We start from the raw sequence: 23,696 nt of genomic DNA on the forward strand, positions 1-23,696 counted from the left end.
TTTTTTTAGTATTTGCATCCACATCCACCAAGACTGGACAGACTGTAGGAGCCAGAGCCAACATTGCCTCCGATCTGTTCAGTGATGGCAACGCAATCGCCACAGCCGTACGCCACAGGCGCGGCGCCACTGGTGTCGAACTTGCCCTCGAACGCCACCGCGCTCAGGTACGGCACTTCGCCGGATAGCACCAAGTCTCCGGCCAGACCCAGCTCCGTGGCTACAGCGATGCCGGTGGGCGCGATCGGCCCGATGCTAGAAATAGCCAAAGACCCTCCGTTGTTGGGGATTTCAATGGACACGCAGTTGCTCGAATAGCTCTTCGGTGCAATAGCAATCGGCTTGTAAGATATCTCTTCAATTTCGCAGCTTGATGATTTCGGGAGGTAATAGGGCCCAGCTAGGGACTGTGAACAAAAAAATACTGTCAAATCATAAAATAAAATTAAAACTACGAATTCTAAAATATTTCTTCCATATTTCAGGTAAGGTAAATGTGGCTAATTCCGTCATAGGGTCTATTCCGTCCACGAGCGTAGGTATATGATTAAATCGTAGGAAAAAAGCATCTGCTTTTGATTGCTGAAACTAAAAGCAACCGCTGCTTTGTCGATGAAATTATCAATTTTGTTCGTTGTTCGAGAAAAACGCTAGTAAACGGAATAGTCCCTATGACGGGATTATCCACGTTGACCTTACCTTATAATTCATGAAAGGAAGCTTCAAAGCACTGTATTAATCCGCGATTTCCTTAGGTACATTTTAAACCACAAATAAAGACGTTTTACGGTAATTGTCAGAAAATGTAAATAAAAACTAAGACTTTTAATTTTACTCTTTCATTTTCCAGATCTCTTTGACCATCAAGATATAGGTAATATAGGTATTATTGAAAATAGAATTCACCATACCTGCTGAACCAAAACTGCAAATGCACAGAAAAAAACACCCTTGAACGCCATTTTAATGCTAGGTACTTCTTACAGTTAGAATGTAGGTACTATGACTAAGGGATTCTGGCCTCTGGTTTTATTTAACCCTTGTTTTCTATTGCTCAACTAGAAATATACATGCAAACGCTATATTTTTGTGAAAAGTTATTAGCTAATTATGTTTTGGCACATGCTTTATCACCTTTCACTGGAAGGAAAAAGCAACATGGTTGTTATCAATCAACACAATTTCTTCAAGCTAATTTCCTAATATAGTACGAAACGGTTAGTATAAATATGGTTCATATGTTGGTAGAATCATTACATTTCTTTTAACAAGGAAAAATAACGCATTACACCATGTCTCGCTTCGCCATCCTCGCCTTCGCCCAGGCTTGCCTCATTCAGGTAAAAACTCAAAAAGTCTTACATACCTACAACACTATTAACTAACGTGATGGGCACCTTTGCGCCGGGGGTAGCGCGGAGAGGCCTCTTTCAGTAGTTTTTATATTCCTTGTTTTATTTTAGATATATTTAGGGCATGGTCTAATAAAACATGGTCTTCTCTTCCCAGAGTGTCACTTGCCTACGTCACAATAACATTGCCACTTTATTTCAACATAACATGTTACATGGGTACATTATATCTATGGTTAATAAGTTAATTTATTTCTTTATAATTTAATAATTTTCATTTATATGTATTTTATCTTAAATTTTACAATAACACGTCATTTTTAATTATTTGTTAGCAATATCTTCCGATTCACGAAAGAAATTTCAGACGTTCGGGTAATTCTGTTTACACTACTGGCAACACAGGATAGCGCTGTCACATTTGACAATCCGCCATTTTGTCCCTGACCGACCGTCCTTGTCGAACGCGTGTTAATTGTTATTTCCTTCTCGCTCAGTGTCAGCAGTCGCAGTGTTTTCCAAACTTTTCACGTCGTAAGCTTCGTAATTAATGTTTTGTTACGAAAATGGTTGGCTGCTCTATTCGGAACTGTAAGAGTAGGAGTGAAAAGTGCAATATAGATTTGTTTTATTTTACTATGTTTCTACATGAATAACTTAAAATTAATGCCGTTAAAATAATTTTCACTGTTGGTTAAAATTCTCCCACATTTTAAAGTTTGAGAACCTGTAAACAGCATGATGACGTAGGCAAGTGCCAGTTAGGTCATTCGCGAATCTCGGAATAGAGTACCAGGCGGAGTATATTATTATACCATGATTTAGGGTTGTTAGTTTTAATTTAGAATTATTAACATGTTTACACAAGATTTTTGTTGTACCTTTGTGATTTCTTTTGGTTTCATAGCAGCTTAGATAAAGAAATAAGTAAAAGCTATTTTAAGGGTGATGATCTGATCATCAATAAAGGTGAAGGTACATAGGCTCGTAACACCCAGGCCAATTTTTTCGTTATTGAATTTTTGGAACTTGCTTTTATTTATGTAAGGACCACTTGCGCCATCCAGGGTTAGCCACTAACCAGGAGTTAACCGTTGACACAGGTAAGAATGTACTGGTAACTCCGGGTTTAACTGGTTAACCCTAAATGGCGCAAGTGGCCCTAAGAATTCAAAACTTAAATTGAATTTCTACTTGTACAAGTACTTGTACGCTAGGACTGCCAAGACATACAAGGCCAGATTTTCCTTGAAATAAAATTATTGATCACATTTTCTGTAAACCCACAAATAATCTCGTATTGCAACATGAGAAGTCAACCGCATACAAAATGCAACAAACAAAATAATACTTTTTCTCCTTTACAGATGGCTCTGAGCCAACAGTTTGGTTGTAATCAAATCTCTTACGGATCTCCTGACCTCATCGAACAAATAAGCTTGAGTGCACCCAGCAGTGCCAGCGTTAGCTACAGTGCACCTAGCATCAGCGTGAGCGCACCTAGCTACTCGCAAAGCTACAGCGCGTCGTACGGCGGCGCGGGCACCGGGCAAGTCGGCGTGTCCGGCGACATCGGCGCGAGCGGCCAGACCGTCGTCGTCGGCTCCGTGCCCGTGCTCGGCTCCGTCGAGTTCAGCGGTAAAGTGCCAGCGTCCGGTTCCGTGTCTATTTCCGGACAGTGTGGGTGCGGGTGCAAAGCTTATGAGTAGATCTTTATTACAATAAAAAATTGATATCAGTGACATGTTTGTTTATTCCTAGAATTATCCTCACCAAAACATCCTCTAGTCGCCCAGACATATAAACTTGCCAAGACAAATGCATTTTTCAAAATAAATATTCAAATTAGAATGGAACAGGAGAGCTTTTTATAGGCCTCTGGGCGACTAAAACATATTTATTAGTACCCAGTCATTTTGTGGCCTTTGGTTAGGAGGTACTTTTTGATGGACCAGGCCGACATTTTACTAAACTGTTTTCTTTTTCATTTTACCTATAAATATGTATTACTTTATTAATTAAACTAATAAATAAAAGTGAGGCCTAAAACCAGTAAGCAAACGATTCTCCCGAGGTCTCCGGCTTAAAAGTTTTACTTTCTAAATACATCTTTAATTTTACAGACGAATTTCGAAAAATAATGATTTAGATTTAGATTTAGATATTTATTCTCATAATATGGAATTACATTATAAATTATGCTAAACTAATCTACATGAATTTATATTATGATCGTCATTAACATTAACATGATATTATTTATTAGATACAAATTAAAAATGTCTTAAAAATAATCAATCTTCTGTGAACTATTTTATCAATTCATGTCAAAACAAAATACGGGAATAACTAAGTACGAGTATATCTTAATGATCGTCATGTTCTAAATACAATAAATACTAGGTATACATTACGTTGAATATCAATAAATGAGAACATATCAAATTTACACGATTCAATTTACAATTTCAAATGACTACCCGTTCTACCCTACTCTAACCTAAGGTTAAAAATGCACTGCGATTAATATCTTCCGGTTTTAGTCTAATTTCTTGCGATTTCAGTGTTGTAAGTTCTTACACTTATGAAGCAAGGTCACGTTACACACTTTGCGGTTCTGAAACCGAGAGAAATTAATCACAGGGCGTTCAAAGCCTTAGACGGGTAATCACTACAGACGAGAAGAATTTCATCACATAACTAATTTTGATATAATCAATTGTGTTTATATTATTCAAATATTAATATTACACCTATTAGTTGGCAACAAATTAAGGGTATTTCTATCCTCCTGAGTCCCTTCAAAATTCGATTTGAATTAAATCCTTTATAAAGGCCTCAGGGACTCAGGAGGCTATGGAAATTCACAATAACGTCTCAAACAAAATAGTATTTAAATTATTTTGCTGTATTTTTCATATTCGAAAAAATTAAAAAGAAATTGTATCAAAGCAGAACAAGAAGTAGTAACCCGTTTATCCCTACCCGCGTTGCCCTAGAGCATGTATATTAGTCAAACTTTAACAAAATTAAACAAGATCGTAAACAGCAATGCCCGCCGGCATTGCCAAGCTGACAATTGCTATCGCTTTGACAACGAAACGCTTTGTGTCTCTCTATCACTCTTCCATATTAGTGCGACAGTGACAGTTGCGTTTCGATCGCTACGGATCGAAAGCGATTGACATGTTGGTTACGCGGCCTGAAACGTTATGGTCTTTTGGGGTTTAAATAGAGTTAGACCAAGAAAAGTCTGCAGCGATTTTGATAGCCCACGCAGTGCAAGTGTTATTTACACGTCATAAATTCATAGAAGTTTGACGTTTAAAATGACACTAGCACTGCGTGGGCTAGCAAAATCGCTGCAGACTTTTCTCGGTCTGACTCTAGTACCAATATAATATCATAATTGGTAACTATTAATCAACATTAATTACCTATGGGTTTCAAATTATACTATGAAAAATTTATTTTCAGAAGCTAGTTGAAACTAAAGTTAAAATGCCAAAAGTATGGCTAACCAAGACGCAAAATTTCCGGATAATTTTACATGATGATAAGAAGATTAATTGCATTTGACTATGCTTGCAAGTTATATGTAATATTTTTTGTCATAGGTAATTGAAATTATATTAGTTGCATGCCGTGCAAATTAATTTGGTATTATGCTGTATCTGTCTAATGAGTCTGATGACAAAGCGTCTCATAAAGTAGAACTGTTATTAAATGTAATGAAGATTACTTAGGTACCTACCTAATTGTACCTATTGTAATTTTACAAACAAGTTTAAGTTGGAAATGGTAATATGATATCTACGTACAACTTGACATTCTTTAAATAAATGCAAATGGAGATAGAATTATAGTAAACCTAATAGATAATTAACTAAAAAAATTTTACAGTGTTACTGAATATGTACCTACATAACTTTCACCAAACTTTATGACAGTTTCTTGGCGAACCTGTAGCACATGACATCCTTCCTTATTATCTATTGTGTAAGGTGTAGGTGTAGGTACGGTCGAAAATTTTATTTTATTACTCATTTCGTACTTTGTCACAGGGACAATATGAAAGTCGCTAGAGATCTCATACTATTATATTGTCACTGTGACAAGGGACAAAATGGGTCCCAAATTAAAATTATGACTGTACAGTCGACGTCAAGATGTGTTCGCATTTTTCTCCTTATTACACAGGAGTAAGGTGCAAAAGTGTACCTAAACATATATTTGACATCGACTGTACAAACAGCAACAACTAGCTGACCAGTTGGTAGAATCTCAATGCAACAATGATAAGACTATAAACCTGGTGCCTTACATAGTGCTTAATATTCTAAGGAAAAATGATCACAAGAAATTCACATAAATATCAATTTATTAACACGTTCTATACAATGTTTTTTTAGTATTTGTCATAACCGCAGCTGATAATCTTGGACGAGCCAGAGTTGAGGTTAGCGTTGACGCCGCTCGGGTTGCCGAGCTCCTGCGTGATGGCGACACAGTCCCCACAGCCGTACGCCACCGGCACGGCGCCGCTGGTGTCGAAGTTGCCCTCGAACGCCACCGCGCTTAGGTACGGCAGCTCGCCGGAGAGCACCAGGTCTCCGGCGAGGCCCAGGTCCGTGGCGACGGCGATGCCGGAGGGTGCGATGGCACCGATGCTGGTAATAGCCAGGGCCCCTCCATTGTTCGGGATATCGATAGACACGCAGTTGCTTGAGTAACTTTTGATGGGCTTATAAGATATCTCTTCGATTTCATCAATATCTTTGACAATCACTTGACCACTAGATTTTGGTCGGTAATACGGCCCAGCTAGAGACTGAAACGGAATATTTTCTTTAGTAAAAGGCATGACTGTTTAAATAACTTAACAACTTTTATATCGTAACCCATTCCATAGCCCAAAGTCTTTTAAACTACTAAAACACGTAACGTGGGAAACCTTGAGTAGTTTGTCTAATTAACTAGAGTCAAACCAAGCTAACTATGAACTAACTTGGCATGACCAGTAAAAACATAACATTCTTGTAAACATGTCAAGAAGTTAATAGAAGCACTTCCACACTTGTTGCAAAAACTTAGCAAAATTAGCTTGAAAACTTAAAAAAACTCTACTGAAACTATAAACATACAATAAAGAGTTCTATTACTGTTTTTCTTGAAATGATAAAATATATTTAACTAGCCGATTGCCTGACGTCACTTCACATTAGATTGAAATACCAAAGGATGACTCACGCTAGAACGGTCCAGTACGGGTGATCATTTCATGTTTTCTATAGAAAATGTAAGTGTCGGACGCCTCGGCCCGGACCCAAACCGTTCTAGGGTGAGTCATCCTTAATGTTGTGTAGTAAATTTTATAATACCTGCTGAACCAAAACTGCAAACACGCAGAAAGCCACAGCCTTGAATGCCATTTTTAATGATACTTGTATGTACGAGTAAGTAACTATGATTTTGGGATACTGCCACCTAGTTTTATTTAACTCTTGTTATCTATTGCTTCCTTTTTTGCGCCATATTTTTGTAAAAAGTTATTAAGTAATTTCATTTTGTCACGTGCATATCAACTTTCACCGTAACATCAACAAGACTTGTTATCACTGACTACTGACCTAATTTCCTCATGTTATGTGAAATGGTTAGTATAAAAGTAAAAGAAAAGTTGGCTATAACATTACATTTCTTTTGACAAGGAAAAGTAACACAATATCACAAAATGTCTCCCTTTGCCGTCCTCGTCCTGTGTGCCCAGGCTTGTTTGATACAGGTAAAATAACTCTATAATTCATCTACAAACACAACTTGTATAAGTAAATTTTTTAACACAGTGCTTTTATTTTCGTTTATAGGTGCATAGGTACCTAATACCTAATCGGTAACTTCATTTCATTTTCTTGGCAGCGCCGTTGAGTTAAAATAACGCCTGCTATAATATTATATAAATTCGAAAGTAACTTGGTATCTCTGTCTGCCTGTTACATCTTCACGTTTAAATCGCTAAACCGATTTAGATGTTATGGAGACATGACATAAGATTTTTTTGCGGAAATCAGAATAAATCGCGGGCTCTGGCTTCTGCCAGTATAGTAGCATAATCCTACTGATATTTAAAAAAAATAGGCTAATTGCAGAAAATACTCGGGTCGGGTCGATCTAGGTCGGGGCGATTCGCGCAATCTTTCGATAGACGCCTGGGGTGCCCACACAGTACAGAATCAGGCAAAGCACTACATTCGGAGCGCTCTTAGCAATAAAGCAATAATACCTTTTCTCCTTTTACAGGCGGTTTTCAGCCAACAGTTTGGTTGTAATCAAATCTCCTATGGATCCCCCGACCTCATCGAGCTCGGTGGCAACGAGAAAATAAGCCTAAGCGGACCCATTAGCTACAGTGCACCTAGCGTCAGCCTGAGCGCTCCCGGCTACGCATCCGCGTCGTACGGCGGCGCGGGCACCGGGCAGGTCGGCGTGTCCGGCGACATCGGCGCGAGCGGCCAGACCGTCGTCGTCGGCTCCGTGCCCGTGCTCGGCTCCGTCGAGTTCAGCGGTAAAGTGCCGGCGTCCGGTTCCGTGTCTATTTCCGGACAGTGCGGATGCGGGTGCAAAGCTTAAGGTCTAATGTTTATCACAATAAAATTAATTAAAATTAATATGTTTATTTTTAGAATCTTTTCTCATTCGTTATTGTAACGAACCAGGTAACCATAAGGGTATTTAAGCTAATTTTACAGTTTAACTCGCGTATTTTATTTAAGTCACTCGCGCGACATATATCGGAGAGCTTGAGTCGCCATTTTCAAACATTATTAATAATTAGGTTTCATTTATTAGCTTAATTTTAGTATGACTCACAACATTTTATATCCGAAGAATGCACATTTTTATAGTATCTACTATGAATAACTCGTTCATGTCCTTTCCTGTAGACATCGCAAAGTTAAGGGAATCAAATTTTTTTGGGCTGCATCACCGCTTATTGAGACTCAAATAAGAAAAACGGGATATACCTATATCTACCAGAGTCGTTAACTTTTGTTGTTTTATTGTGTAGAAGTGACCTATTATATTTTTTGAACGTATTTCAATTGTGCCATTTTGCTGCTCTCTGCTTATATAGAATCTTTTGGTTCGCATTAGATAGAAAATAACACTTATGATTTACATAGTAGGAATTTAGTTCTGTAGATACCTAGAACTTTACAACAAATATTTACGTAGGTATGCAAGACTTAAGAATAATAAACAGTGAGGAGAAACAGTCGTCACATCACATATTGAACTAAATACAATGTCAACTTAGAGATACATTTTATGGTGGCTACTTTGAATCATAAGTATTTTTTATACAAAAATATTTTATTTAATATACAAAAGTTTAGTATAAGTACAAAAGTGGATTAGTAATTAACGTCCACCACAACCACAGCCATAGTAGCCAGAGCTGGAACCGCTGCTGGAGCCACCGATCTGCTGGGTGATGGCGACGCAGTCCCCGCATCCGTACGACACAGGCGCCGTACCGCTGGTGTCGAACTTGCCCTCGAACGCCACTGCGCTCAGGTACGGCAGCGCGCCGGACAGGTCCAGGTCGCCGGACAGGCCGAGGTCAGTGGCGACGGCGATGCCGGACGGCGCGATGGGACCGATGCTGGTCACGGACAGGGCTCCGCCATTGTTTGACACCTCGATGGATTGACAGCTGCAGCCGCAGCTCCTCTGAGCAGCGATGCTCTAAAAGACAAAAATAATAATTGATTATTAAATCGTTGACAGAAAGCTACTTTTACTATAACGACCTACTTATTGTAATTTTGCGAAATCAAAGAGAAAATTTTCTACTAATTGTCTGTGCACTAAACCTATTATATTATTTATACAATAATCGTAATAAAATTGTAAATAAATAGTTACCTGGACCAAGACAGCGAATGCGCATAGGACAACAGATTTGAATGCCATTTTTGATATATTCCACTGGTTTTCCAACAGAGAATGAATTATCAGCCTCAGCCGCCGTATTTTATACACCCTTCTACAACGCTTGCTTCATGATAAGAGAAACCAATATACATTTAATTATAACTTTTGAGTAAGACAATTATTGCATATTTTGACGAACGTGACGTGGCGCTAACGATATTATAAAATCAATTATGTATTTTGAAAGACACAAGAAGCGCATTGCATATCACTGACCTATTTCTAAATGCCCTTATAACTGCTACTATAAAAGTGAAACAAGATTTTTCCAATCATTCTGGTGTCTTTGCCCAAAGAATATTTATAAAATGTCTCGTATCGCAGTTCTCGTCCTCTGCATTCAGGTGGTCTTAATTCAGGTAAGATCATTCTTATTACATTTTTATGGTTTAGTAATTAACAAAGGAACCGTTACCTACAATTTTTCCTAATGATCGTAACTATTAACTCGATAGCCAATATTTTGTGATAGGAGGAGGAGGAGGATAGCAATAACTTGATGTACCTATACTTAATTACCGTTAAAATTTATTAAGGTGCTTTTGCTGTTTATTTACAAATTTTTTTTGCTCATATGGATAGAAATATATGTACCAAAAAAAATTACAAGTGTATGAAACTATGTATCTACTAGAGATAGGTTTCCCTTTAAATTGTTTCAATAGTTCTCGAGTTACAAGCGATTAATGTGTTTTTACCTACAACAAATCCTGACTAACTGTATGGCGCACGCAGTTTTGCACCAAACGTCTTACCTAAATAACTACTAACATATTTTGTATTTGATTTTTACAGACCGTTCTGAGCCAGCAGTTATGTGGTTGTAACCAATACTCATACGGTTCGTCCGGACTGAGCTCACAGAGCTGCGGCTCGTACGGCGGCACCGGCACCGGCCAGGTGGGCGTGTCCGGCAACATCGACGCGTGCGGCAACACATGCGTCGTCGGCTCCGTGCCCGTGCTCGGCTCCGTCGACTTCGGCGGCTGCGTGCCCGCCTGCGGCTCCGTGTCCATCCAGGGACAGTGCGGATGCGGTTGCAATTAATTTGGTTGTTGAATAATAAGGATATGCATTAAAATACGTTTTATTGAAGTTTGGTTCTCACTTGCCATATATGCATTTTTACTGAATAGAAAATAATAATTATCGATATGTAATAAATATACATATTGCTAAGTCAGGTTAGATATAAAAGCCAATTCCGCAGTTACAGTAGCGAGTACACACAGATGTGAGATTTTATTTATAAACACGTTCTCTGACAATACCTAAACTATTGCTATAGTTTAGGTATCGTCCTATATAACCTACGATCATGCCAACTGATGTAGAACATTAACATTTTTCGGTACGGCCAGTACGAGAATTCGCGTAAAAAAAATGTTTCTTTGTCTGTAAACATTAGATAGGATGTCTAGTCTAAACATACCGTTTTTTACATACGGGATGTTATTTTTTATTTTTTATTCTCCATTCAAAATAAAAATCGACATCTGATCAGCCAAAATATGAAACAAGTATATTTATCCGCGATTTTAGGGTTGGTCCCTATAATAAAAGTTTCTGAGTAATATTCACATCACAAAATATATATGACGGAAGATTTTTTTTAAATATGTATATCGCCGTCTAAGTAGTCTAATATCCACAACACACACACGTCTTATTATATAGGTCGATTAGTGTAGTGTAAGATTAGGGGGTCACCAATGGCGGATCGCGGTCCGCATCCGGACCGCCGACCTACTTTTTTTTTGCTTATTTACTCAAGGATAAACGGACCGCAATGGTCATTTTATTTTAAGAACCGGACCCCTGAAAAAACTAATTGGTGACCCTTTGTGTACGCAGTTGGTTTTTCTTCCCTATAACCGTGTTCCGGTCGCGGGCTCCTTGAAAGTAATACGGCGCGATTCGGAAAATGAATAAGAGATACAAAACGTACCATTGCCCCGGCTGAATATTGGAGCGGCATTAATAATAGCGTAAGCCCCAGCCGCCATAAGGTACCTTTTGCCGTGGAACGTCACATATCTTTACTATTTCATATCTAGTGTACGATACATACCGCACGATACAACCGTTCTGACATACGAAGGTTTAAATATGTGGTCATTCAAATTGAAGGACTTCTAAATTCAAGACCCTTAGCGGCTTTGCCTACAACTAATCCAAGTGAAATGCCTTATTTAAGCCCAGGCCATTTTTTGACTGGTGACTCATTGCTTTCATTCCCAGAGAGTGATTGCACTCATGTACCAACTAATCGTTTAAAATTCTGGCAACAATGCACTCAAATGGTGCAAAGCTTCTGGAAGCAATGGCACAAACAATATCTTGTACAGTTACAAAATCGTCCAAAATGGCGTACTGAAAGTAATAATATAAAAATTGGTGCGCTAGTGCTTTTCAGGGATGATAACATTGCACCCTTGAGGTGGCCGATGGCCAGGGTTGTTGATACTTTCCCTGGTCCGGATGGAAAGGTGAGAGCGCTTTCCATCAGAACCAGTAAAGGTTCTCTAATCAAAACCAGTATTCATAAGATATCTGTACTTCCAATTGAGACTGATTAAATCTATAGAATAATAAAAATTCAAATTTTAAACATGTAGTTAACAAAGGGATTATAGTCAGGCCTCGATTGTCAGTCTATAATATAGCTTAGTTTTAATGTAAAAATAGAAGTTATGCATACCTAACCATAGATAAAACCTAGAGCTTGTATAGGTGCTTAGCTCCTGCCTGTAATTGGATGTAAAGCATTTAAAAGGTTAGGGTTGTCAATAAGGGCAACAATTTATTAGTATAAGTTTTTTAATTCTTTTTAATGTAATCTTTTGCTGCGCTGGCAGTATGTACGATACATACCGTACATGTAGGTAGAGTAACAAAATTCTCAAGTTTTAGTTTAACGGTAACCGTTGGCTTTGGAAGTGGAAATATAGTCGTAATTTTAAATTTATGTTTGGCGTTTCCTTAAATGACCTGCGCCTAACATCTAGTGAGTCATTTATTCATTTCCCGAATCGCGCCGATAGTGTCGTTATACAAAATCGTCTTAAAATATATTTTTTATAATGTACCTACCTAAACACGGTAGTACTATTAGTTATTCTGTGCCTAAACGTACTGGTGCTCGACGCGGTCCCAGTATATGTCATCTTGAAACTTAAGTCATTGTCAATAGAGATAACAGCAGGGTGTCATCTATTGGGCATTAGCATGTCGAGCACTAGTACTACGTTTACCTTAAATAGGCAACGACGCTATTTAAAAGATTCTGATTTTTGTATAATGCCACTATGACTCTTAGCCATAGCGATATGTTGTAGTTATTATTATGAGATATATGTACATCGTATTGCTGTAAGTTTAGAATCAGCTGATATACATACATATTAGGTAAGGTAAACGTACTAGTGCTCGACATGCTAATGCCCAATAGATGACACCCTGCTCCCACCTCTATTGACAATGACTTAAGTTTAAAGATGACATGTACTGGTACCGCGTCGAGCACCAGTACTTTTACCTTATATTAATATTATGTGCAAGTTAAATATTCTTAAAGAAATAAAAAATGCATAACTGCTGCACAATTTTATTACAAAGAAATGCCATTTATTTACGTATCAGATGGCATACACCATGATAGAATTTATGGAATTAAAATTTTCTGTCAATTCAATCAATTATATATGTCCCTCTGCTATAATTTTCCAAGCGATGGACTAAGCTTTGCAACCGCACCCGCACTGTCCCTTGATGGACACGGAGCCGCAGGCGGGCACGCATCCGCCGAAGTCGACGGAGCCGAGCACGGGCACGGAGCCGACGACGCAGGTGGTGCCGCTCACGCCGATGTCGCCGGACACGCCGACTTGCCCGGTGCCCGAGCCGCCGTACGATGCGGTAGAGCCGTAGCTGGACTCGCTCTTGCTGGACGAGCTCGAGCTGATCCCGCTGAGAACCACTCCGGACTTGCCGTAAGAGATTTGGTTGCAACCGTACTGTTTCTGGCTAAGCACAGCCTGTCAAAGAAAAAGAAAATTAGGTAGTAAATATTTTGTTTTTTCTTGTTCTTGATGACATTCGACAATACTTAGGTTGGCCCTAGCTATGTATACATGGACATTTATTTTTATTGTGACATTGTTTTATTTATTAATTTTATTTTTTCTGTTAAGTCGAGTTAAAAAGTAAATAATATCGTCACTTTTAGTGAAAGCCTTTATTTTATCCTTTTGTGTAAAATACTGTCGGCGCGATTCGGGAAATGAAATAAACATTCACTAGATATGAAATAGTAATGGAACGTCACATATCGTTACTATTTCATATCTAGTGAATGTCTAATTCATTTTCTGAATCGTGCCGTGTGTCTTTTTCTTTAAGAAATAAATGTATCTAATCTAATTTAATCTAAGTAGTATACCTACTTAGAGAGGTTTTCATTAGATTACATTATATTTTAAATATCTGGGAGACCGAGCTTTGCTCGGAAAACATATAAAATCTCGAAAATTAGCGTTTTCCCAGAGATAAAACCTAGCTAGATCGAGTTTTCGCCCCCTATATACCAAATTTCATCGAAATCGTTAGAGCCGTTTCCGAGATCCCCGAAATATATATATATATATATATATATAAATAAATAAATATGCAAGAATTGCTCGTTTAAAGGTATTAGATTTAGTAAACAATATAATATATAGTTATTTTTTATTTACCTGGACCAGGAAAGCCATGGCGCACAACACAACGACTGCGAATCGGGACATTTTGAATGTTCTTTCTTCGGTAATGGAAGTTAGAATGATTATTCTAGTTTCATTGACACATTTATACTATTTACTATCGCAGGAGAAATGTGGAAATGGGTCAAAGATAATGAACATGGGGTTATAGTCTTGGGAAACACCTGGTACGCTCTAATCAGGGTCACGTATTTATCGGCGCAAATGGTTTTTGCTTAGTTATTTGCGTTATTATGAAGCAAGGTCTTAGGAGGGATATAAAAGCTGATGACAGGTCCTGACATTTATTCTGTTTGCTAACGAGACAGACTAACGAATACACCTAAAATGATTTCCAAGGCCGTCATCATCTGCACCCTAGCCTTCATTGGACAGGTATATACCTATGTTATTGCATTATTGTATAAATTTGAAAATTAACCTAATTTTAAGACCATTCTAGAATAAAATTTCGGTGGAATTCGTTTACATATTTTCATATAAATGTACATGCATTTTACAAAAGTACAATCTCCAAATAGAGATAAAAGGTTAAAAAGTTTACTTCAGCTAAATAAGAATGTTGTTTGAACTTATAAAACATATTGCATGTTAAAAAAAGATCACTCAAAACCTAATAATTATAACGGCCACAACTATTATAGAGTGTACTGACAAAACCATTCTAAATATTATGGAGTTATGGGAGTCATGTCTGTCATAAAAAAATCTGGCTAATGAAAGAGAGAATGGTATAACTTGGTGTTTTCGTAATTCCTATCGATGTGAATTCATCAGGTTTAAATATATTATCAAGGTAAGCAATATTTGGAAGTACGAATCATACACATACTTTTAGACAGTTAGTAAATGATTTCCCAATGTTTTTTTTTAATTACAGGCTATCAGCGGGCCGAGCTCCTACAAAGCTATCTCCCCCAAGCTAGCAAGCTCTTCTAGCTACTCTTCCGGCAGCTGCCAGTCCATCGCCATCTCCAACAGCGGTGGTGACCTGCTCATCACCGCTCTCGGCCCCATCTCGCCGTCCGGCATCGCCGTCGCCACCGAGCTGGGCCTGGCGGGAGACTTGGAGCTCTCCGGCGAGGTGCCGTACCTGACCGCGGTGGAGTTCAAGGGCCAGTTCGACACCAGCGGCTCGGCGGGAGTCTCGTACGGCTGCGGAGACTGCGTCGCCATCACCCAGGAGCTCGGCAACCCGAGCGGCGCCAACGCCAACATCAACTCTGGCTCCAAAATCGTCAGCTGCGGTTGTTCCAAGTACTAATAAAACATTTTTTTTTTTACATTTCATACGAATAAATGATTTGTATTAAAAATATATACAGACTACTTATTATCCTAATATTTAGTAGGTACAAAGCTTAATACAGCTCGACTGATGTATTTACAGATGCGATTTATATGTAGTCTTCTAAAATCAAAAATACCTTAATTTAATTAAATAAATATCAATATCATATCACTAGGTAGGAGTGAAGGAGGTGGAGGGTTGTTTAATGACATCTACCACGCACGAAGCCACGGGCAGAGGCTATAGTCAACAATAACTCGGGTTTCATTGATAATACAATTTATTTATACTTGTCTTGTTTCTATTCCGTTCCGGCGACCAAGAACGTAAAACCATTTTAGAAATATTAGATCTAAGAAATGTTAGTTTAATTACGCGATGAAGTCTCATTTCGTTTAAAGTAACATGTGATAATCGATGCTAAAATAATGGTTTTGGTAATGTTTTATTTAATTTCATCCGTATCCGCATCCGCACTGTCCGGAGATGGACACTAATGATCCGCAGGCGGGCATGCAGCCGCATACAGAGGGGCTACCGCGAAAACCGAATTTCGCAAATTGCGGGGATCTTTCTCTTTTACTCCAATGACTGCGTAATTAGAGTGACCGAAAAAAATGCCCACAATTTGCGAAATTCTATTTTCGCGGTAGCCCCTCAGGACGGGTCAACTTGGGCTAATAGTCCACTGACGACTACAATTTAATGGTCGCCAAATATTAAAAATAATGAAATTTAAAAAGGGTCTATTTGTTCACCTGAAGCAGGCAAGCCTGGATACACATAGCACTAGCTAGTACTAACTCAGAATTTTCCCCGATGGAAACACACATAACGAAAGTCGACTTTATATTGGCCAAGAGCAATAAAAACAATACATCATTCTCGTCTGACCACAGGCTAATAAGACTCACGTATTACATGAAGGCAACTACAACGAAAAGTCGATCACATATTATGGGGTCAGATATAAACATTTCACCCCGCTAGAGTCTGAAATTCTGAATCCCTTAAAAATATGATGGAAGACCAAATAAAAAATATAGAGTCGAATAATAGTTGTCAATTAACATACAAAAACACCGTCCAAGCTATAAAAAACTGCGTGGAAAATCTACCAAACAGAGAAAAGGACATCAAGACAACTTATATTACTGAAGAAATAGAGTCGCTAATAATCAAGAGAAATGAATTGAAAAATACTACTTGCAGAACCCCTGACCTGAGCAACGAAAATAACTCAAAAGTCTTTTCAAGAAAATAAAAAGGAAAATAAACCAAAATAGGTAAAATATGAAAACAGCATCTCTTGAAAAAGAACTGGAAATTAGAAGCTCTACAAAGCGCACAGAAAAATATTTGGAAATCGGAAAGAATGGATACAAACTGTTAACACGCAAGATGGAAGAGAAACAACAAACAGAATTGACATATTAAAAGCAGCTATTAACTTTTATACGAAACTATACTCTACTAATGAAATAAACCAGTTAAGCTCTATATACCCTGAAACAGAGGTGCCACCCTTATTAAACTGCGAAGTACAATATGCCATTTCAAAAATGTTAAAGATAAAAGTCCAGGTGAAGACAAGATAACAAATGACGCTATCATTGCCATGAGAGAGCCATTATCGAAACATTTAAGCCAAATATACGACCAAATCATACAACGAGGAGAAATCCCGGACGATTAGAAATGCTCTCTCATAACCCTAATACCGTAAAATGGGGTGAGTAGGGACAAAACTGACATTCAAACCTCGATAGCATTTTATTTTTACATTGCAAACTGAATTGTGTATATAATAAGTGTTCCGGACGTTTGTATTTTAGTTTTCATTTTATTTTAGGTAGTTGCATTTCATAACTTTGACGATAAACAGGAAATCCCACCTCATTCCGTAGTCCCTCGTAATTGGGGTGAGATGGAATTTCATGCAAAGGTGATTTTGGAAGATTGTTGGATCGTTTTTTTTTATTATGAGTATTACTATAGCTCCATTTTAAATTGGAATACATTATTTTTGTAGCAGTAGCCTTAAAATTCCATCTCACCCCCCTTTCATCCCTTCTTTCCCCATTCATAACCCAACTCTCCCCGCGAACCCTACTTACCCCATTTTACGGTATACAAAAAAAGGAGACCCGAAATTAATAGACCGTCCTTTTTTACCGGTCCGACACTTTTTTGGGGGTATCATGGCCATCCTAGATATCCTTCTTACGTAGATTAGCTCACTCGCAGATTTTTTTCGAAAGATAACGTGTTGTAGACGGATCACTCGTAATAGAGAGTTTCGTGCATTCGTACAATATGAAAAAGCCTACCTGATTAAAACCATACATTCAAAACGCATTTAACGACAGATTAAATAAATATAATGGGACAATCTTACACAAATCTACCTAGCCCCACAGTAAGGCTTGACATAGAAAACATCCATAACTCAGGAACTTTGAGTATATAGCCTATGGAGATGTGATAACGTAAAATCTTCGAACAAATTTTTTCGCCACTTTAAGCGGGGGGCGAGGTAAACACCTACAGCACACCACCAAAAGATAAGTAACTCAACAGACACAGATTTTGCTGTTGCGACAAACGCACACTACAAAAAAATTCAACACATCAAAAATTACACGCACACAGACAGAATTTTCACATAACTATGCAGCATACATACGAACATGATAGTGATGGGTCACATCTGAAGAATGAGTCAAATCAGTTTGATGAATGAACTGAATTGTCTTATATAATTATTTATTATAAAATTGTAAAAATGAAAATTCTGTACATTGAAGATATTAGGTAGTCAATAAAATGATTGTTTGTATGTATGGCTGTCTGTATTTATGTGTCTTTGTGTCTTAGCCAGCACGCACAGCTAAACTGTGGAATGAACTGTCGCCCGCGGGTTTTCCGGGCTGATACATAGGTAAAGATATCGTCCCATAGAAAATTTGAATTTCGCGCCTTTTTTTACTGACATTATTTGCTTGATCATCTATATTAAACAAACTGCCGTGATTGAATGAATGAATGATTCATTCAATCATTCAAATGTTGAGTCGCTTTTTTAACTTTGTCACATCCCTTAAGACCGATTCGTCCCCGTACCACTGTATTCATGTTTACATTTTTCTGTCGTTTATGTATCGCAACGGTTATTTCTTTAAATGGAGATTGTGCTTCAATATACGAGGGGTGTTCAAAATATTCTCGGTATGAGAATGAAAACAAACAAGTACGAAAAGTTTGATATTTTTATTTTTCAATATACTCCCCCCCTATGTTCATACACTTAAAAGATCGATCAATTATTTTTTTTAATCCCTCGTAAAAATATTTTTTATCTTTCGTGTAAAAATGCTCCTCCACTGCCGCCTTCAATGCTTCATCGTCAGAAAATTTATTTCCACGCAGATCCTTTTTAAGATTGGGGAGCAAAAAGAAGTCGCTGAGGGCTAAGTCCGGACTATACGGTGGGTGAGTAACAGTTTTAAACCCACATTCAACAATAGCTGCCTTGGCAATATGAGCAGTATGGACGGGGGCGTTGTCATGCAGAAGCAGAATACCTTTGGTTAACTTTCCTCGCCTTTTTTCTTTAATTACATCCTTTAATTGACGTAGAATGTTAGCGTAGTACTGTCCTGTGATATTTACACCTTTTTCTTTATAATCGATTAGTAATACTCCTTCACAATCCCAAAATATCGTGGCCATGACCTTGCCAGCTGAAGGGATGACCTTGAAATTCTTGGGATGAGCTGAACCCTTAATGTGCCACTGCATGGACTCTTGTTTACTCTCTGGGTCATAATGATGAACCCAGGTTTCATCTCCAGTAACTATTCTTTGCAGCACCTCATCAGGATTTTCACCGCACAGGTCAATAAAATCGGAACAACAAGCTACACGCATGTCTTTTTGAAGCCGAGTCAGCATTCGCGTAACCCATCTTGCACTTACTTTTGACATATTAAGATGGTCATGTATAATATCATGTACGGTACCAATAGAGAGATTGGTTACTTGTGCTATAGATTTTACCTTCACTCGACCATCTTCCAATATAAGTTTTTCCACTTTATCAATATTTTCTTGTGAAGTAGCTACTACAGGCCGGCCAGGTCTAGGGTCATCTTCAATACTCTCCCTTCCGCGTTTAAACTCGCTTGACCACTTTTGAATGGTAGATAAAGAAGGAGCAGACTCACGGTAAACACAATCCATTTCCTCTTTTATGGTTTTTTGATTTTTACCCTGTTTTGTCAAGAATTTTATCACGCATCGATGTTCTAATTTAGTTAACATTGTCAATTCACACATGATGTTCATGTTTGTTCAGCAATTGCAGAAAAACAAAAGACCATCTCGGTTCGAATTATACTTTTTTTTAATGTCAATGAATAAACCTTAGCGGCCAGTAACGAAAGAAATTTTAGAAGAGGTCGTAAGATATCAATACCGAGAATATTTTGAACGCCCCTCGTACGTTTAATAGTTAGTATAAATAATTATTTATGATAGGAAACGCGATCTTGTTGCGAATTTGAGCTATCAGATCGCCTTTTACATGATAATACTGCACAAGTCACCATTTTTTAAGAGAAACGTCTCGCGACACGGAACGATGCAAAATGGCGGTGAAGCGACTTCAAGTAGTTTTATATAACGTGTTTGAACAGTTGACCAATGTACTTTGCCGGAGGGGGTCGCCCGTGTATCACATCTCCATAGGCTATATACTCAAAGCTCAGGAACAAAGAAAATAATTGCCCTTACCAGGATTAGAACCCAGGACCACATGCTTTGTAGGCAGAATCACTATCGACAGGGTCATATTTTTCATTTACTTATAGCTGGTCAAGCAAATCCTGTCAGTAAAAAAGGCGCGATTTAAAATTTTCTATGGGACGATATCCCTTCGCGCCTTCATTTTTCAAATTTGCCGCCTTTTTCTACTGACAAGATCTGCTTGACCAGCTAGGTATATATATTTTTGTTATAGTTAAAACTTTGGTTTGGTTATGGTCAACTAAAAAAATACAGCATATCGACCACTCAATGTTAAAATAATGAAAGAATTCATTACGCGAGCAAATTTTTATTCGTATCAAATAGATGTAGAATTTTATAAAATTGATAGCCACAACCGCAGCTAATAATTTTTGAAGGACCCAGACTTGTGGTTTCCGAGCTCCTGGGTGATGGCGACGCAGTCTCCGCAGCCGTACGAGACTCCCGCCGAGCCGCTGGTGTCGAACTGGCCCTTGAACTCCACCGCGGTCAGGTACGGCACCTCGCCGGAGAGCTCCAAGTCTCCCGCCAGGCCCAGCTCGGTGGCGACGGCGATGCCGGACGGCGAGATGGGGCCGAGAGCGGTGATGAGCAGGTCACCACCGCTGTTGGAGATGGCGATGGACTTGCAGCTGCCGGAAGAGTAGGTAGAAGAGCTTACTAGCTTGGGGGAGATAGCTTTGTAGGAGCTCGGCCCGCTGATAGCCTGTAATTAAATTTGACATTGGGAAACTATTTTTGCTAATAGTTTAAACTTTAAAGTATGAGATACTAGTACCAGGCGTGTCTCACTCCGCGATTTCGTCGCTTTGATACAGGTAACTAAAAGTACATCCGTTCGGCCCCAATTTTGGGGAAAGCCATAAGCCGCGCGTGGCGCTGTCGCCACCTAGCGGCCATATCTGTGCTAATCGTAACAGACGCGTTTTGTTAGAGAGTGAGTCTTCTGTACTTAGTACTATTATTTATTCTGTGCTAGTACTTCCAAGTATCTATTAGGCACCCTGACTGTTTTCTGTAACAGGTTTTAAATTAGATAGACATTAATAATTAAAAATAGATTATAATTTGCTTGATGCTTAATTTGAATTTGTTGTAATGGAAATAATGTATTGACATGTAAAATACTTTTATTTTATCAATAAAAGTTTGATTGATTGATTGATTGATTGACAGGCACTAAGAGAATGTTTACGTCGATGGAAATAATGGGGAACCTACTTTGTACACCCTTGAGTCTTGAGTGTTCGTTTCCATTATATGAGTTATAAGTGAGAGTTTTGTGTAGATGAGAGCATCATCAATTTTTAATAAGCAGAAACATCTGCGAACGATGCTATTAAGCTTAGAATAAATTTAAAAGTGGAAAAATTAATGTTTTGGGGTGAGACTTGAACTCACGGCCTCTGGATCGATACTCCAGCGCTCTGCCATCTGAGCAACCAAGACCTCATCCATAGCCAGCAAATCTTTCCACCATATTATGGGTCAAGTCTCACCCAAGACAGTAATTTTTCCACTTTTAAATTTATTCTAAGCTTAGCATTATCATTGTTGAACATGCAACATGTTTTATTACCAACTTTTGGTGAATTAGGGTAAATTCTAATTCCAGTATGGTATTTGAAATCAGAAATAGTTAAAATTATAAATTTAAAATGTAATAACATACCTGTCCTATGAAGGCGAGAGTGCAGATGATGACGGCCTTGGAAACCATTTTAGGTGTATTCGTTAGTCTGTCTCGTTAGCAAACAGAATAAATGTCAGGACCTGTCATCAGCTTTTATATCCCTCATAAGACCTTGCTTCATAATAACGCAAATAACTAGGCAAAAACCATTTGCGCCGATAAATACGTGACCCTGATTAGAGCGTACCAGGTGTTTCCCAAGACTAGAACCCCATGTGCATTATCTTTGACCCATTTCCACATTTCTCCTGCGATAGTAAATGGTATAAATGTGTCAATGAAACTAGAATAATCATTCTAACTTCCATTACTGAAGAAAGAACATTCAAAATGTCCCGCTTCGCAGTCGTTGTGTTGTGCGCCATGGCTTTCCTGATCCAGGTAAATATAGTAACATGTAATTTCTCGTTTCCTAAAATAAACATAGTACTTGTGAACTTGGTTAATAGAAATCTGCCTCTAAGTAATTAAAAATATTGATTACTTAGAGGCATACCCTAGACTTAGACTATCCTCTTATGCTAAAATATAAGTGAATCCACGTATACAGAATGTGTAATGAAGTAACTAAGACACGATCGAGTGATCATATTTTTATGTTACCAAAAATATTTTATAAATATTATGTGTGAAAGTATGGAAATATGTTTGGAAAATTGCTCAATCGCGTAAAAACGTCGAGTTTGGTAGAAAGATAGGTAAAAGTTAGAAAGCTTATTTGTAAGCTGCCTGGCTGTCCCGCTCCAGGTTAAATAAAACTGCAGTAAAAAAATTTTGTTTACTAACTTAAAAAAATCCGTGGTATTTCATGTCAGCAAGAAAACGGTAATAGCAAATATTTTACCTACCATGCATTTACTCGTAAATGCAAATAAGCAGTCATTCATATATGTTACGTTGCGTAACTTTCGTCTTACATGTTTAAATATTTTAATTTATTTATTTGAGATTATCATGCAAAAAGATGAAAGATGTTTTTAAATCCTGGAAATTCTATAGTTATCCTCTAGCTAGAGTAGCTCTAGATGCGTGAAATGGGGGATTTAAAGTTGGCACGGGAGCTCTAAAGGGTGTAGGGTAATTTATAAGACTATTGCGCGGGTAAAAAGGAGGGAAGTATTATAATCAAGTTTTTTTTTCTTTGACAGGCTGTGCTTAGCCAGCAGCACGGCGATTGCAACCAAATTTCTTACGGCAAGTCCGGAGTGGTTCTCAGCGGGATCAGCTCAAGCAAGAGCGGGTCCAGCTACGGCTCCTCCGTGTCGTACGGCGGTACCGGCACCGGGCAGGTCGGCGTGTCCGGCGACATCGGCGCGTGCGGCACCACCTGCGTCGTCGGCTCCGTGCCCGTGCTCGGCTCCATCAAGTTCGGCGGCAAGGTACCCGCGTCCGGCGCCGTGTCCATCAAGGGACAGTGCGAGTGCGGTTGCAAAGCTTAATTCTCGCTAAAAATTACGCAGGCAAATAAAATGTAACCAAATGGCATTTTTTTTTTCATAATAAAAGCTTGAAGCAGTTATACGTTTTTCTTCCCTTTAGACCATTCTAACCTTGGCTCGTACATACCTAAGTACAAAATGCACCTAGGACACAGTATTGAAAACATGTAATGATAGAATAGACGATTATTAGGTACACATTTAAATAGACGATTGAAAGTTATAAAATTATGTAATAAAAAAGATTGCAAGGCTGTCCTTTTTACCTGATCTCAAGTTGCAAATTAGGCTAATTTTAATTATTTATGTAGGTAAATAAGACATCGTTACAATTATAAAAATCAATAATAA

General features: G+C 38.3%; 9 protein-coding genes across 9 annotated transcripts; 4 read left to right on the top strand and 5 right to left on the bottom strand.

The window, feature by feature from the left end:
• Positions 1-362, bottom strand: LOC134659023 (chorion class CB protein M5H4-like; the record flags this gene model as incomplete). Its single annotated transcript, XM_063514631.1, has 1 exon — positions 1-362. A coding segment is annotated over one exon (357 nt), but the record flags the coding sequence as incomplete, so codon positions are not given.
• Positions 363-1,235: 873 nt separating this feature from the next.
• LOC134659253 (chorion class A protein Ld19-like) lies at positions 1,236-3,090 on the top strand. Its single transcript, XM_063514897.1, has 2 exons — positions 1,236-1,340; positions 2,720-3,090. The coding sequence occupies exons 1-2, from the start codon at positions 1,293-1,295 to the stop codon at positions 3,059-3,061; spliced, it is 390 nt and encodes a 129-aa protein (XP_063370967.1). The 5' UTR covers positions 1,236-1,292; the 3' UTR covers positions 3,062-3,090.
• Positions 3,091-5,753: 2,663 nt separating this feature from the next.
• LOC134659024 (chorion class CB protein M5H4-like) lies at positions 5,754-6,784 on the bottom strand. The gene is made up of 2 exons (XM_063514632.1): positions 6,734-6,784; positions 5,754-6,183 (listed from the first exon to the last, which is right to left on the bottom strand). The coding sequence occupies exons 1-2, from the start codon at positions 6,782-6,784 to the stop codon at positions 5,761-5,763; spliced, it is 474 nt and encodes a 157-aa protein (XP_063370702.1). The 3' UTR covers positions 5,754-5,760.
• A 213-nt stretch (positions 6,785-6,997) lies between these two features.
• Positions 6,998-10,445, top strand: LOC134659025 (paraneoplastic antigen Ma6E-like). Its single transcript, XM_063514633.1, has 4 exons — positions 6,998-7,137; positions 7,653-7,980; positions 8,797-8,975; positions 10,146-10,445. The coding sequence occupies exons 1-4, from the start codon at positions 7,087-7,089 to the stop codon at positions 10,395-10,397; spliced, it is 810 nt and encodes a 269-aa protein (XP_063370703.1). The 5' UTR covers positions 6,998-7,086; the 3' UTR covers positions 10,398-10,445.
• LOC134659254 (chorion class CB protein M5H4-like) lies at positions 8,708-9,437 on the bottom strand. Its single transcript, XM_063514898.1, has 2 exons — positions 9,282-9,437; positions 8,708-9,101 (listed from the first exon to the last, which is right to left on the bottom strand). Exons 1-2 carry the CDS (start codon positions 9,327-9,329, stop codon positions 8,775-8,777), a joined length of 375 nt encoding a protein of 124 aa, XP_063370968.1. The 5' UTR covers positions 9,330-9,437; the 3' UTR covers positions 8,708-8,774.
• A 2,642-nt stretch (positions 10,446-13,087) lies between the features above and the next one.
• LOC134659027 (chorion class CA protein ERA.1-like) lies at positions 13,088-14,223 on the bottom strand. The gene is made up of 2 exons (XM_063514635.1): positions 14,087-14,223; positions 13,088-13,387 (listed from the first exon to the last, which is right to left on the bottom strand). Exons 1-2 carry the CDS (start codon positions 14,135-14,137, stop codon positions 13,088-13,090), a joined length of 351 nt encoding a protein of 116 aa, XP_063370705.1. The 5' UTR covers positions 14,138-14,223.
• A 137-nt stretch (positions 14,224-14,360) lies between these two features.
• Positions 14,361-15,398, top strand: LOC134659115 (chorion class CB protein M5H4-like). The gene is made up of 2 exons (XM_063514726.1): positions 14,361-14,488; positions 14,994-15,398. The coding sequence occupies exons 1-2, from the start codon at positions 14,441-14,443 to the stop codon at positions 15,375-15,377; spliced, it is 432 nt and encodes a 143-aa protein (XP_063370796.1). The 5' UTR covers positions 14,361-14,440; the 3' UTR covers positions 15,378-15,398.
• Positions 15,399-20,574: 5,176 nt separating this feature from the next.
• Positions 20,575-22,026, bottom strand: LOC134659028 (chorion class CB protein M5H4-like). Its single transcript, XM_063514636.1, has 2 exons — positions 21,886-22,026; positions 20,575-20,919 (listed from the first exon to the last, which is right to left on the bottom strand). Exons 1-2 carry the CDS (start codon positions 21,931-21,933, stop codon positions 20,575-20,577), a joined length of 393 nt encoding a protein of 130 aa, XP_063370706.1. The 5' UTR covers positions 21,934-22,026.
• A 210-nt stretch (positions 22,027-22,236) lies between these two features.
• Positions 22,237-23,345, top strand: LOC134659029 (chorion class A protein Ld2/Ld41-like). The gene is made up of 2 exons (XM_063514637.1): positions 22,237-22,287; positions 23,055-23,345. The coding sequence occupies exons 1-2, from the start codon at positions 22,237-22,239 to the stop codon at positions 23,343-23,345; spliced, it is 342 nt and encodes a 113-aa protein (XP_063370707.1).
• Positions 23,346-23,696: the final 351 nt, after the last annotated feature.

This window comes from Cydia amplana, chromosome 24 (assembly GCF_948474715.1).
Source record: "Cydia amplana chromosome 24, ilCydAmpl1.1, whole genome shotgun sequence".
NCBI classification, from domain to species: Eukaryota; Metazoa; Arthropoda; class Insecta; order Lepidoptera; family Tortricidae; genus Cydia; species Cydia amplana.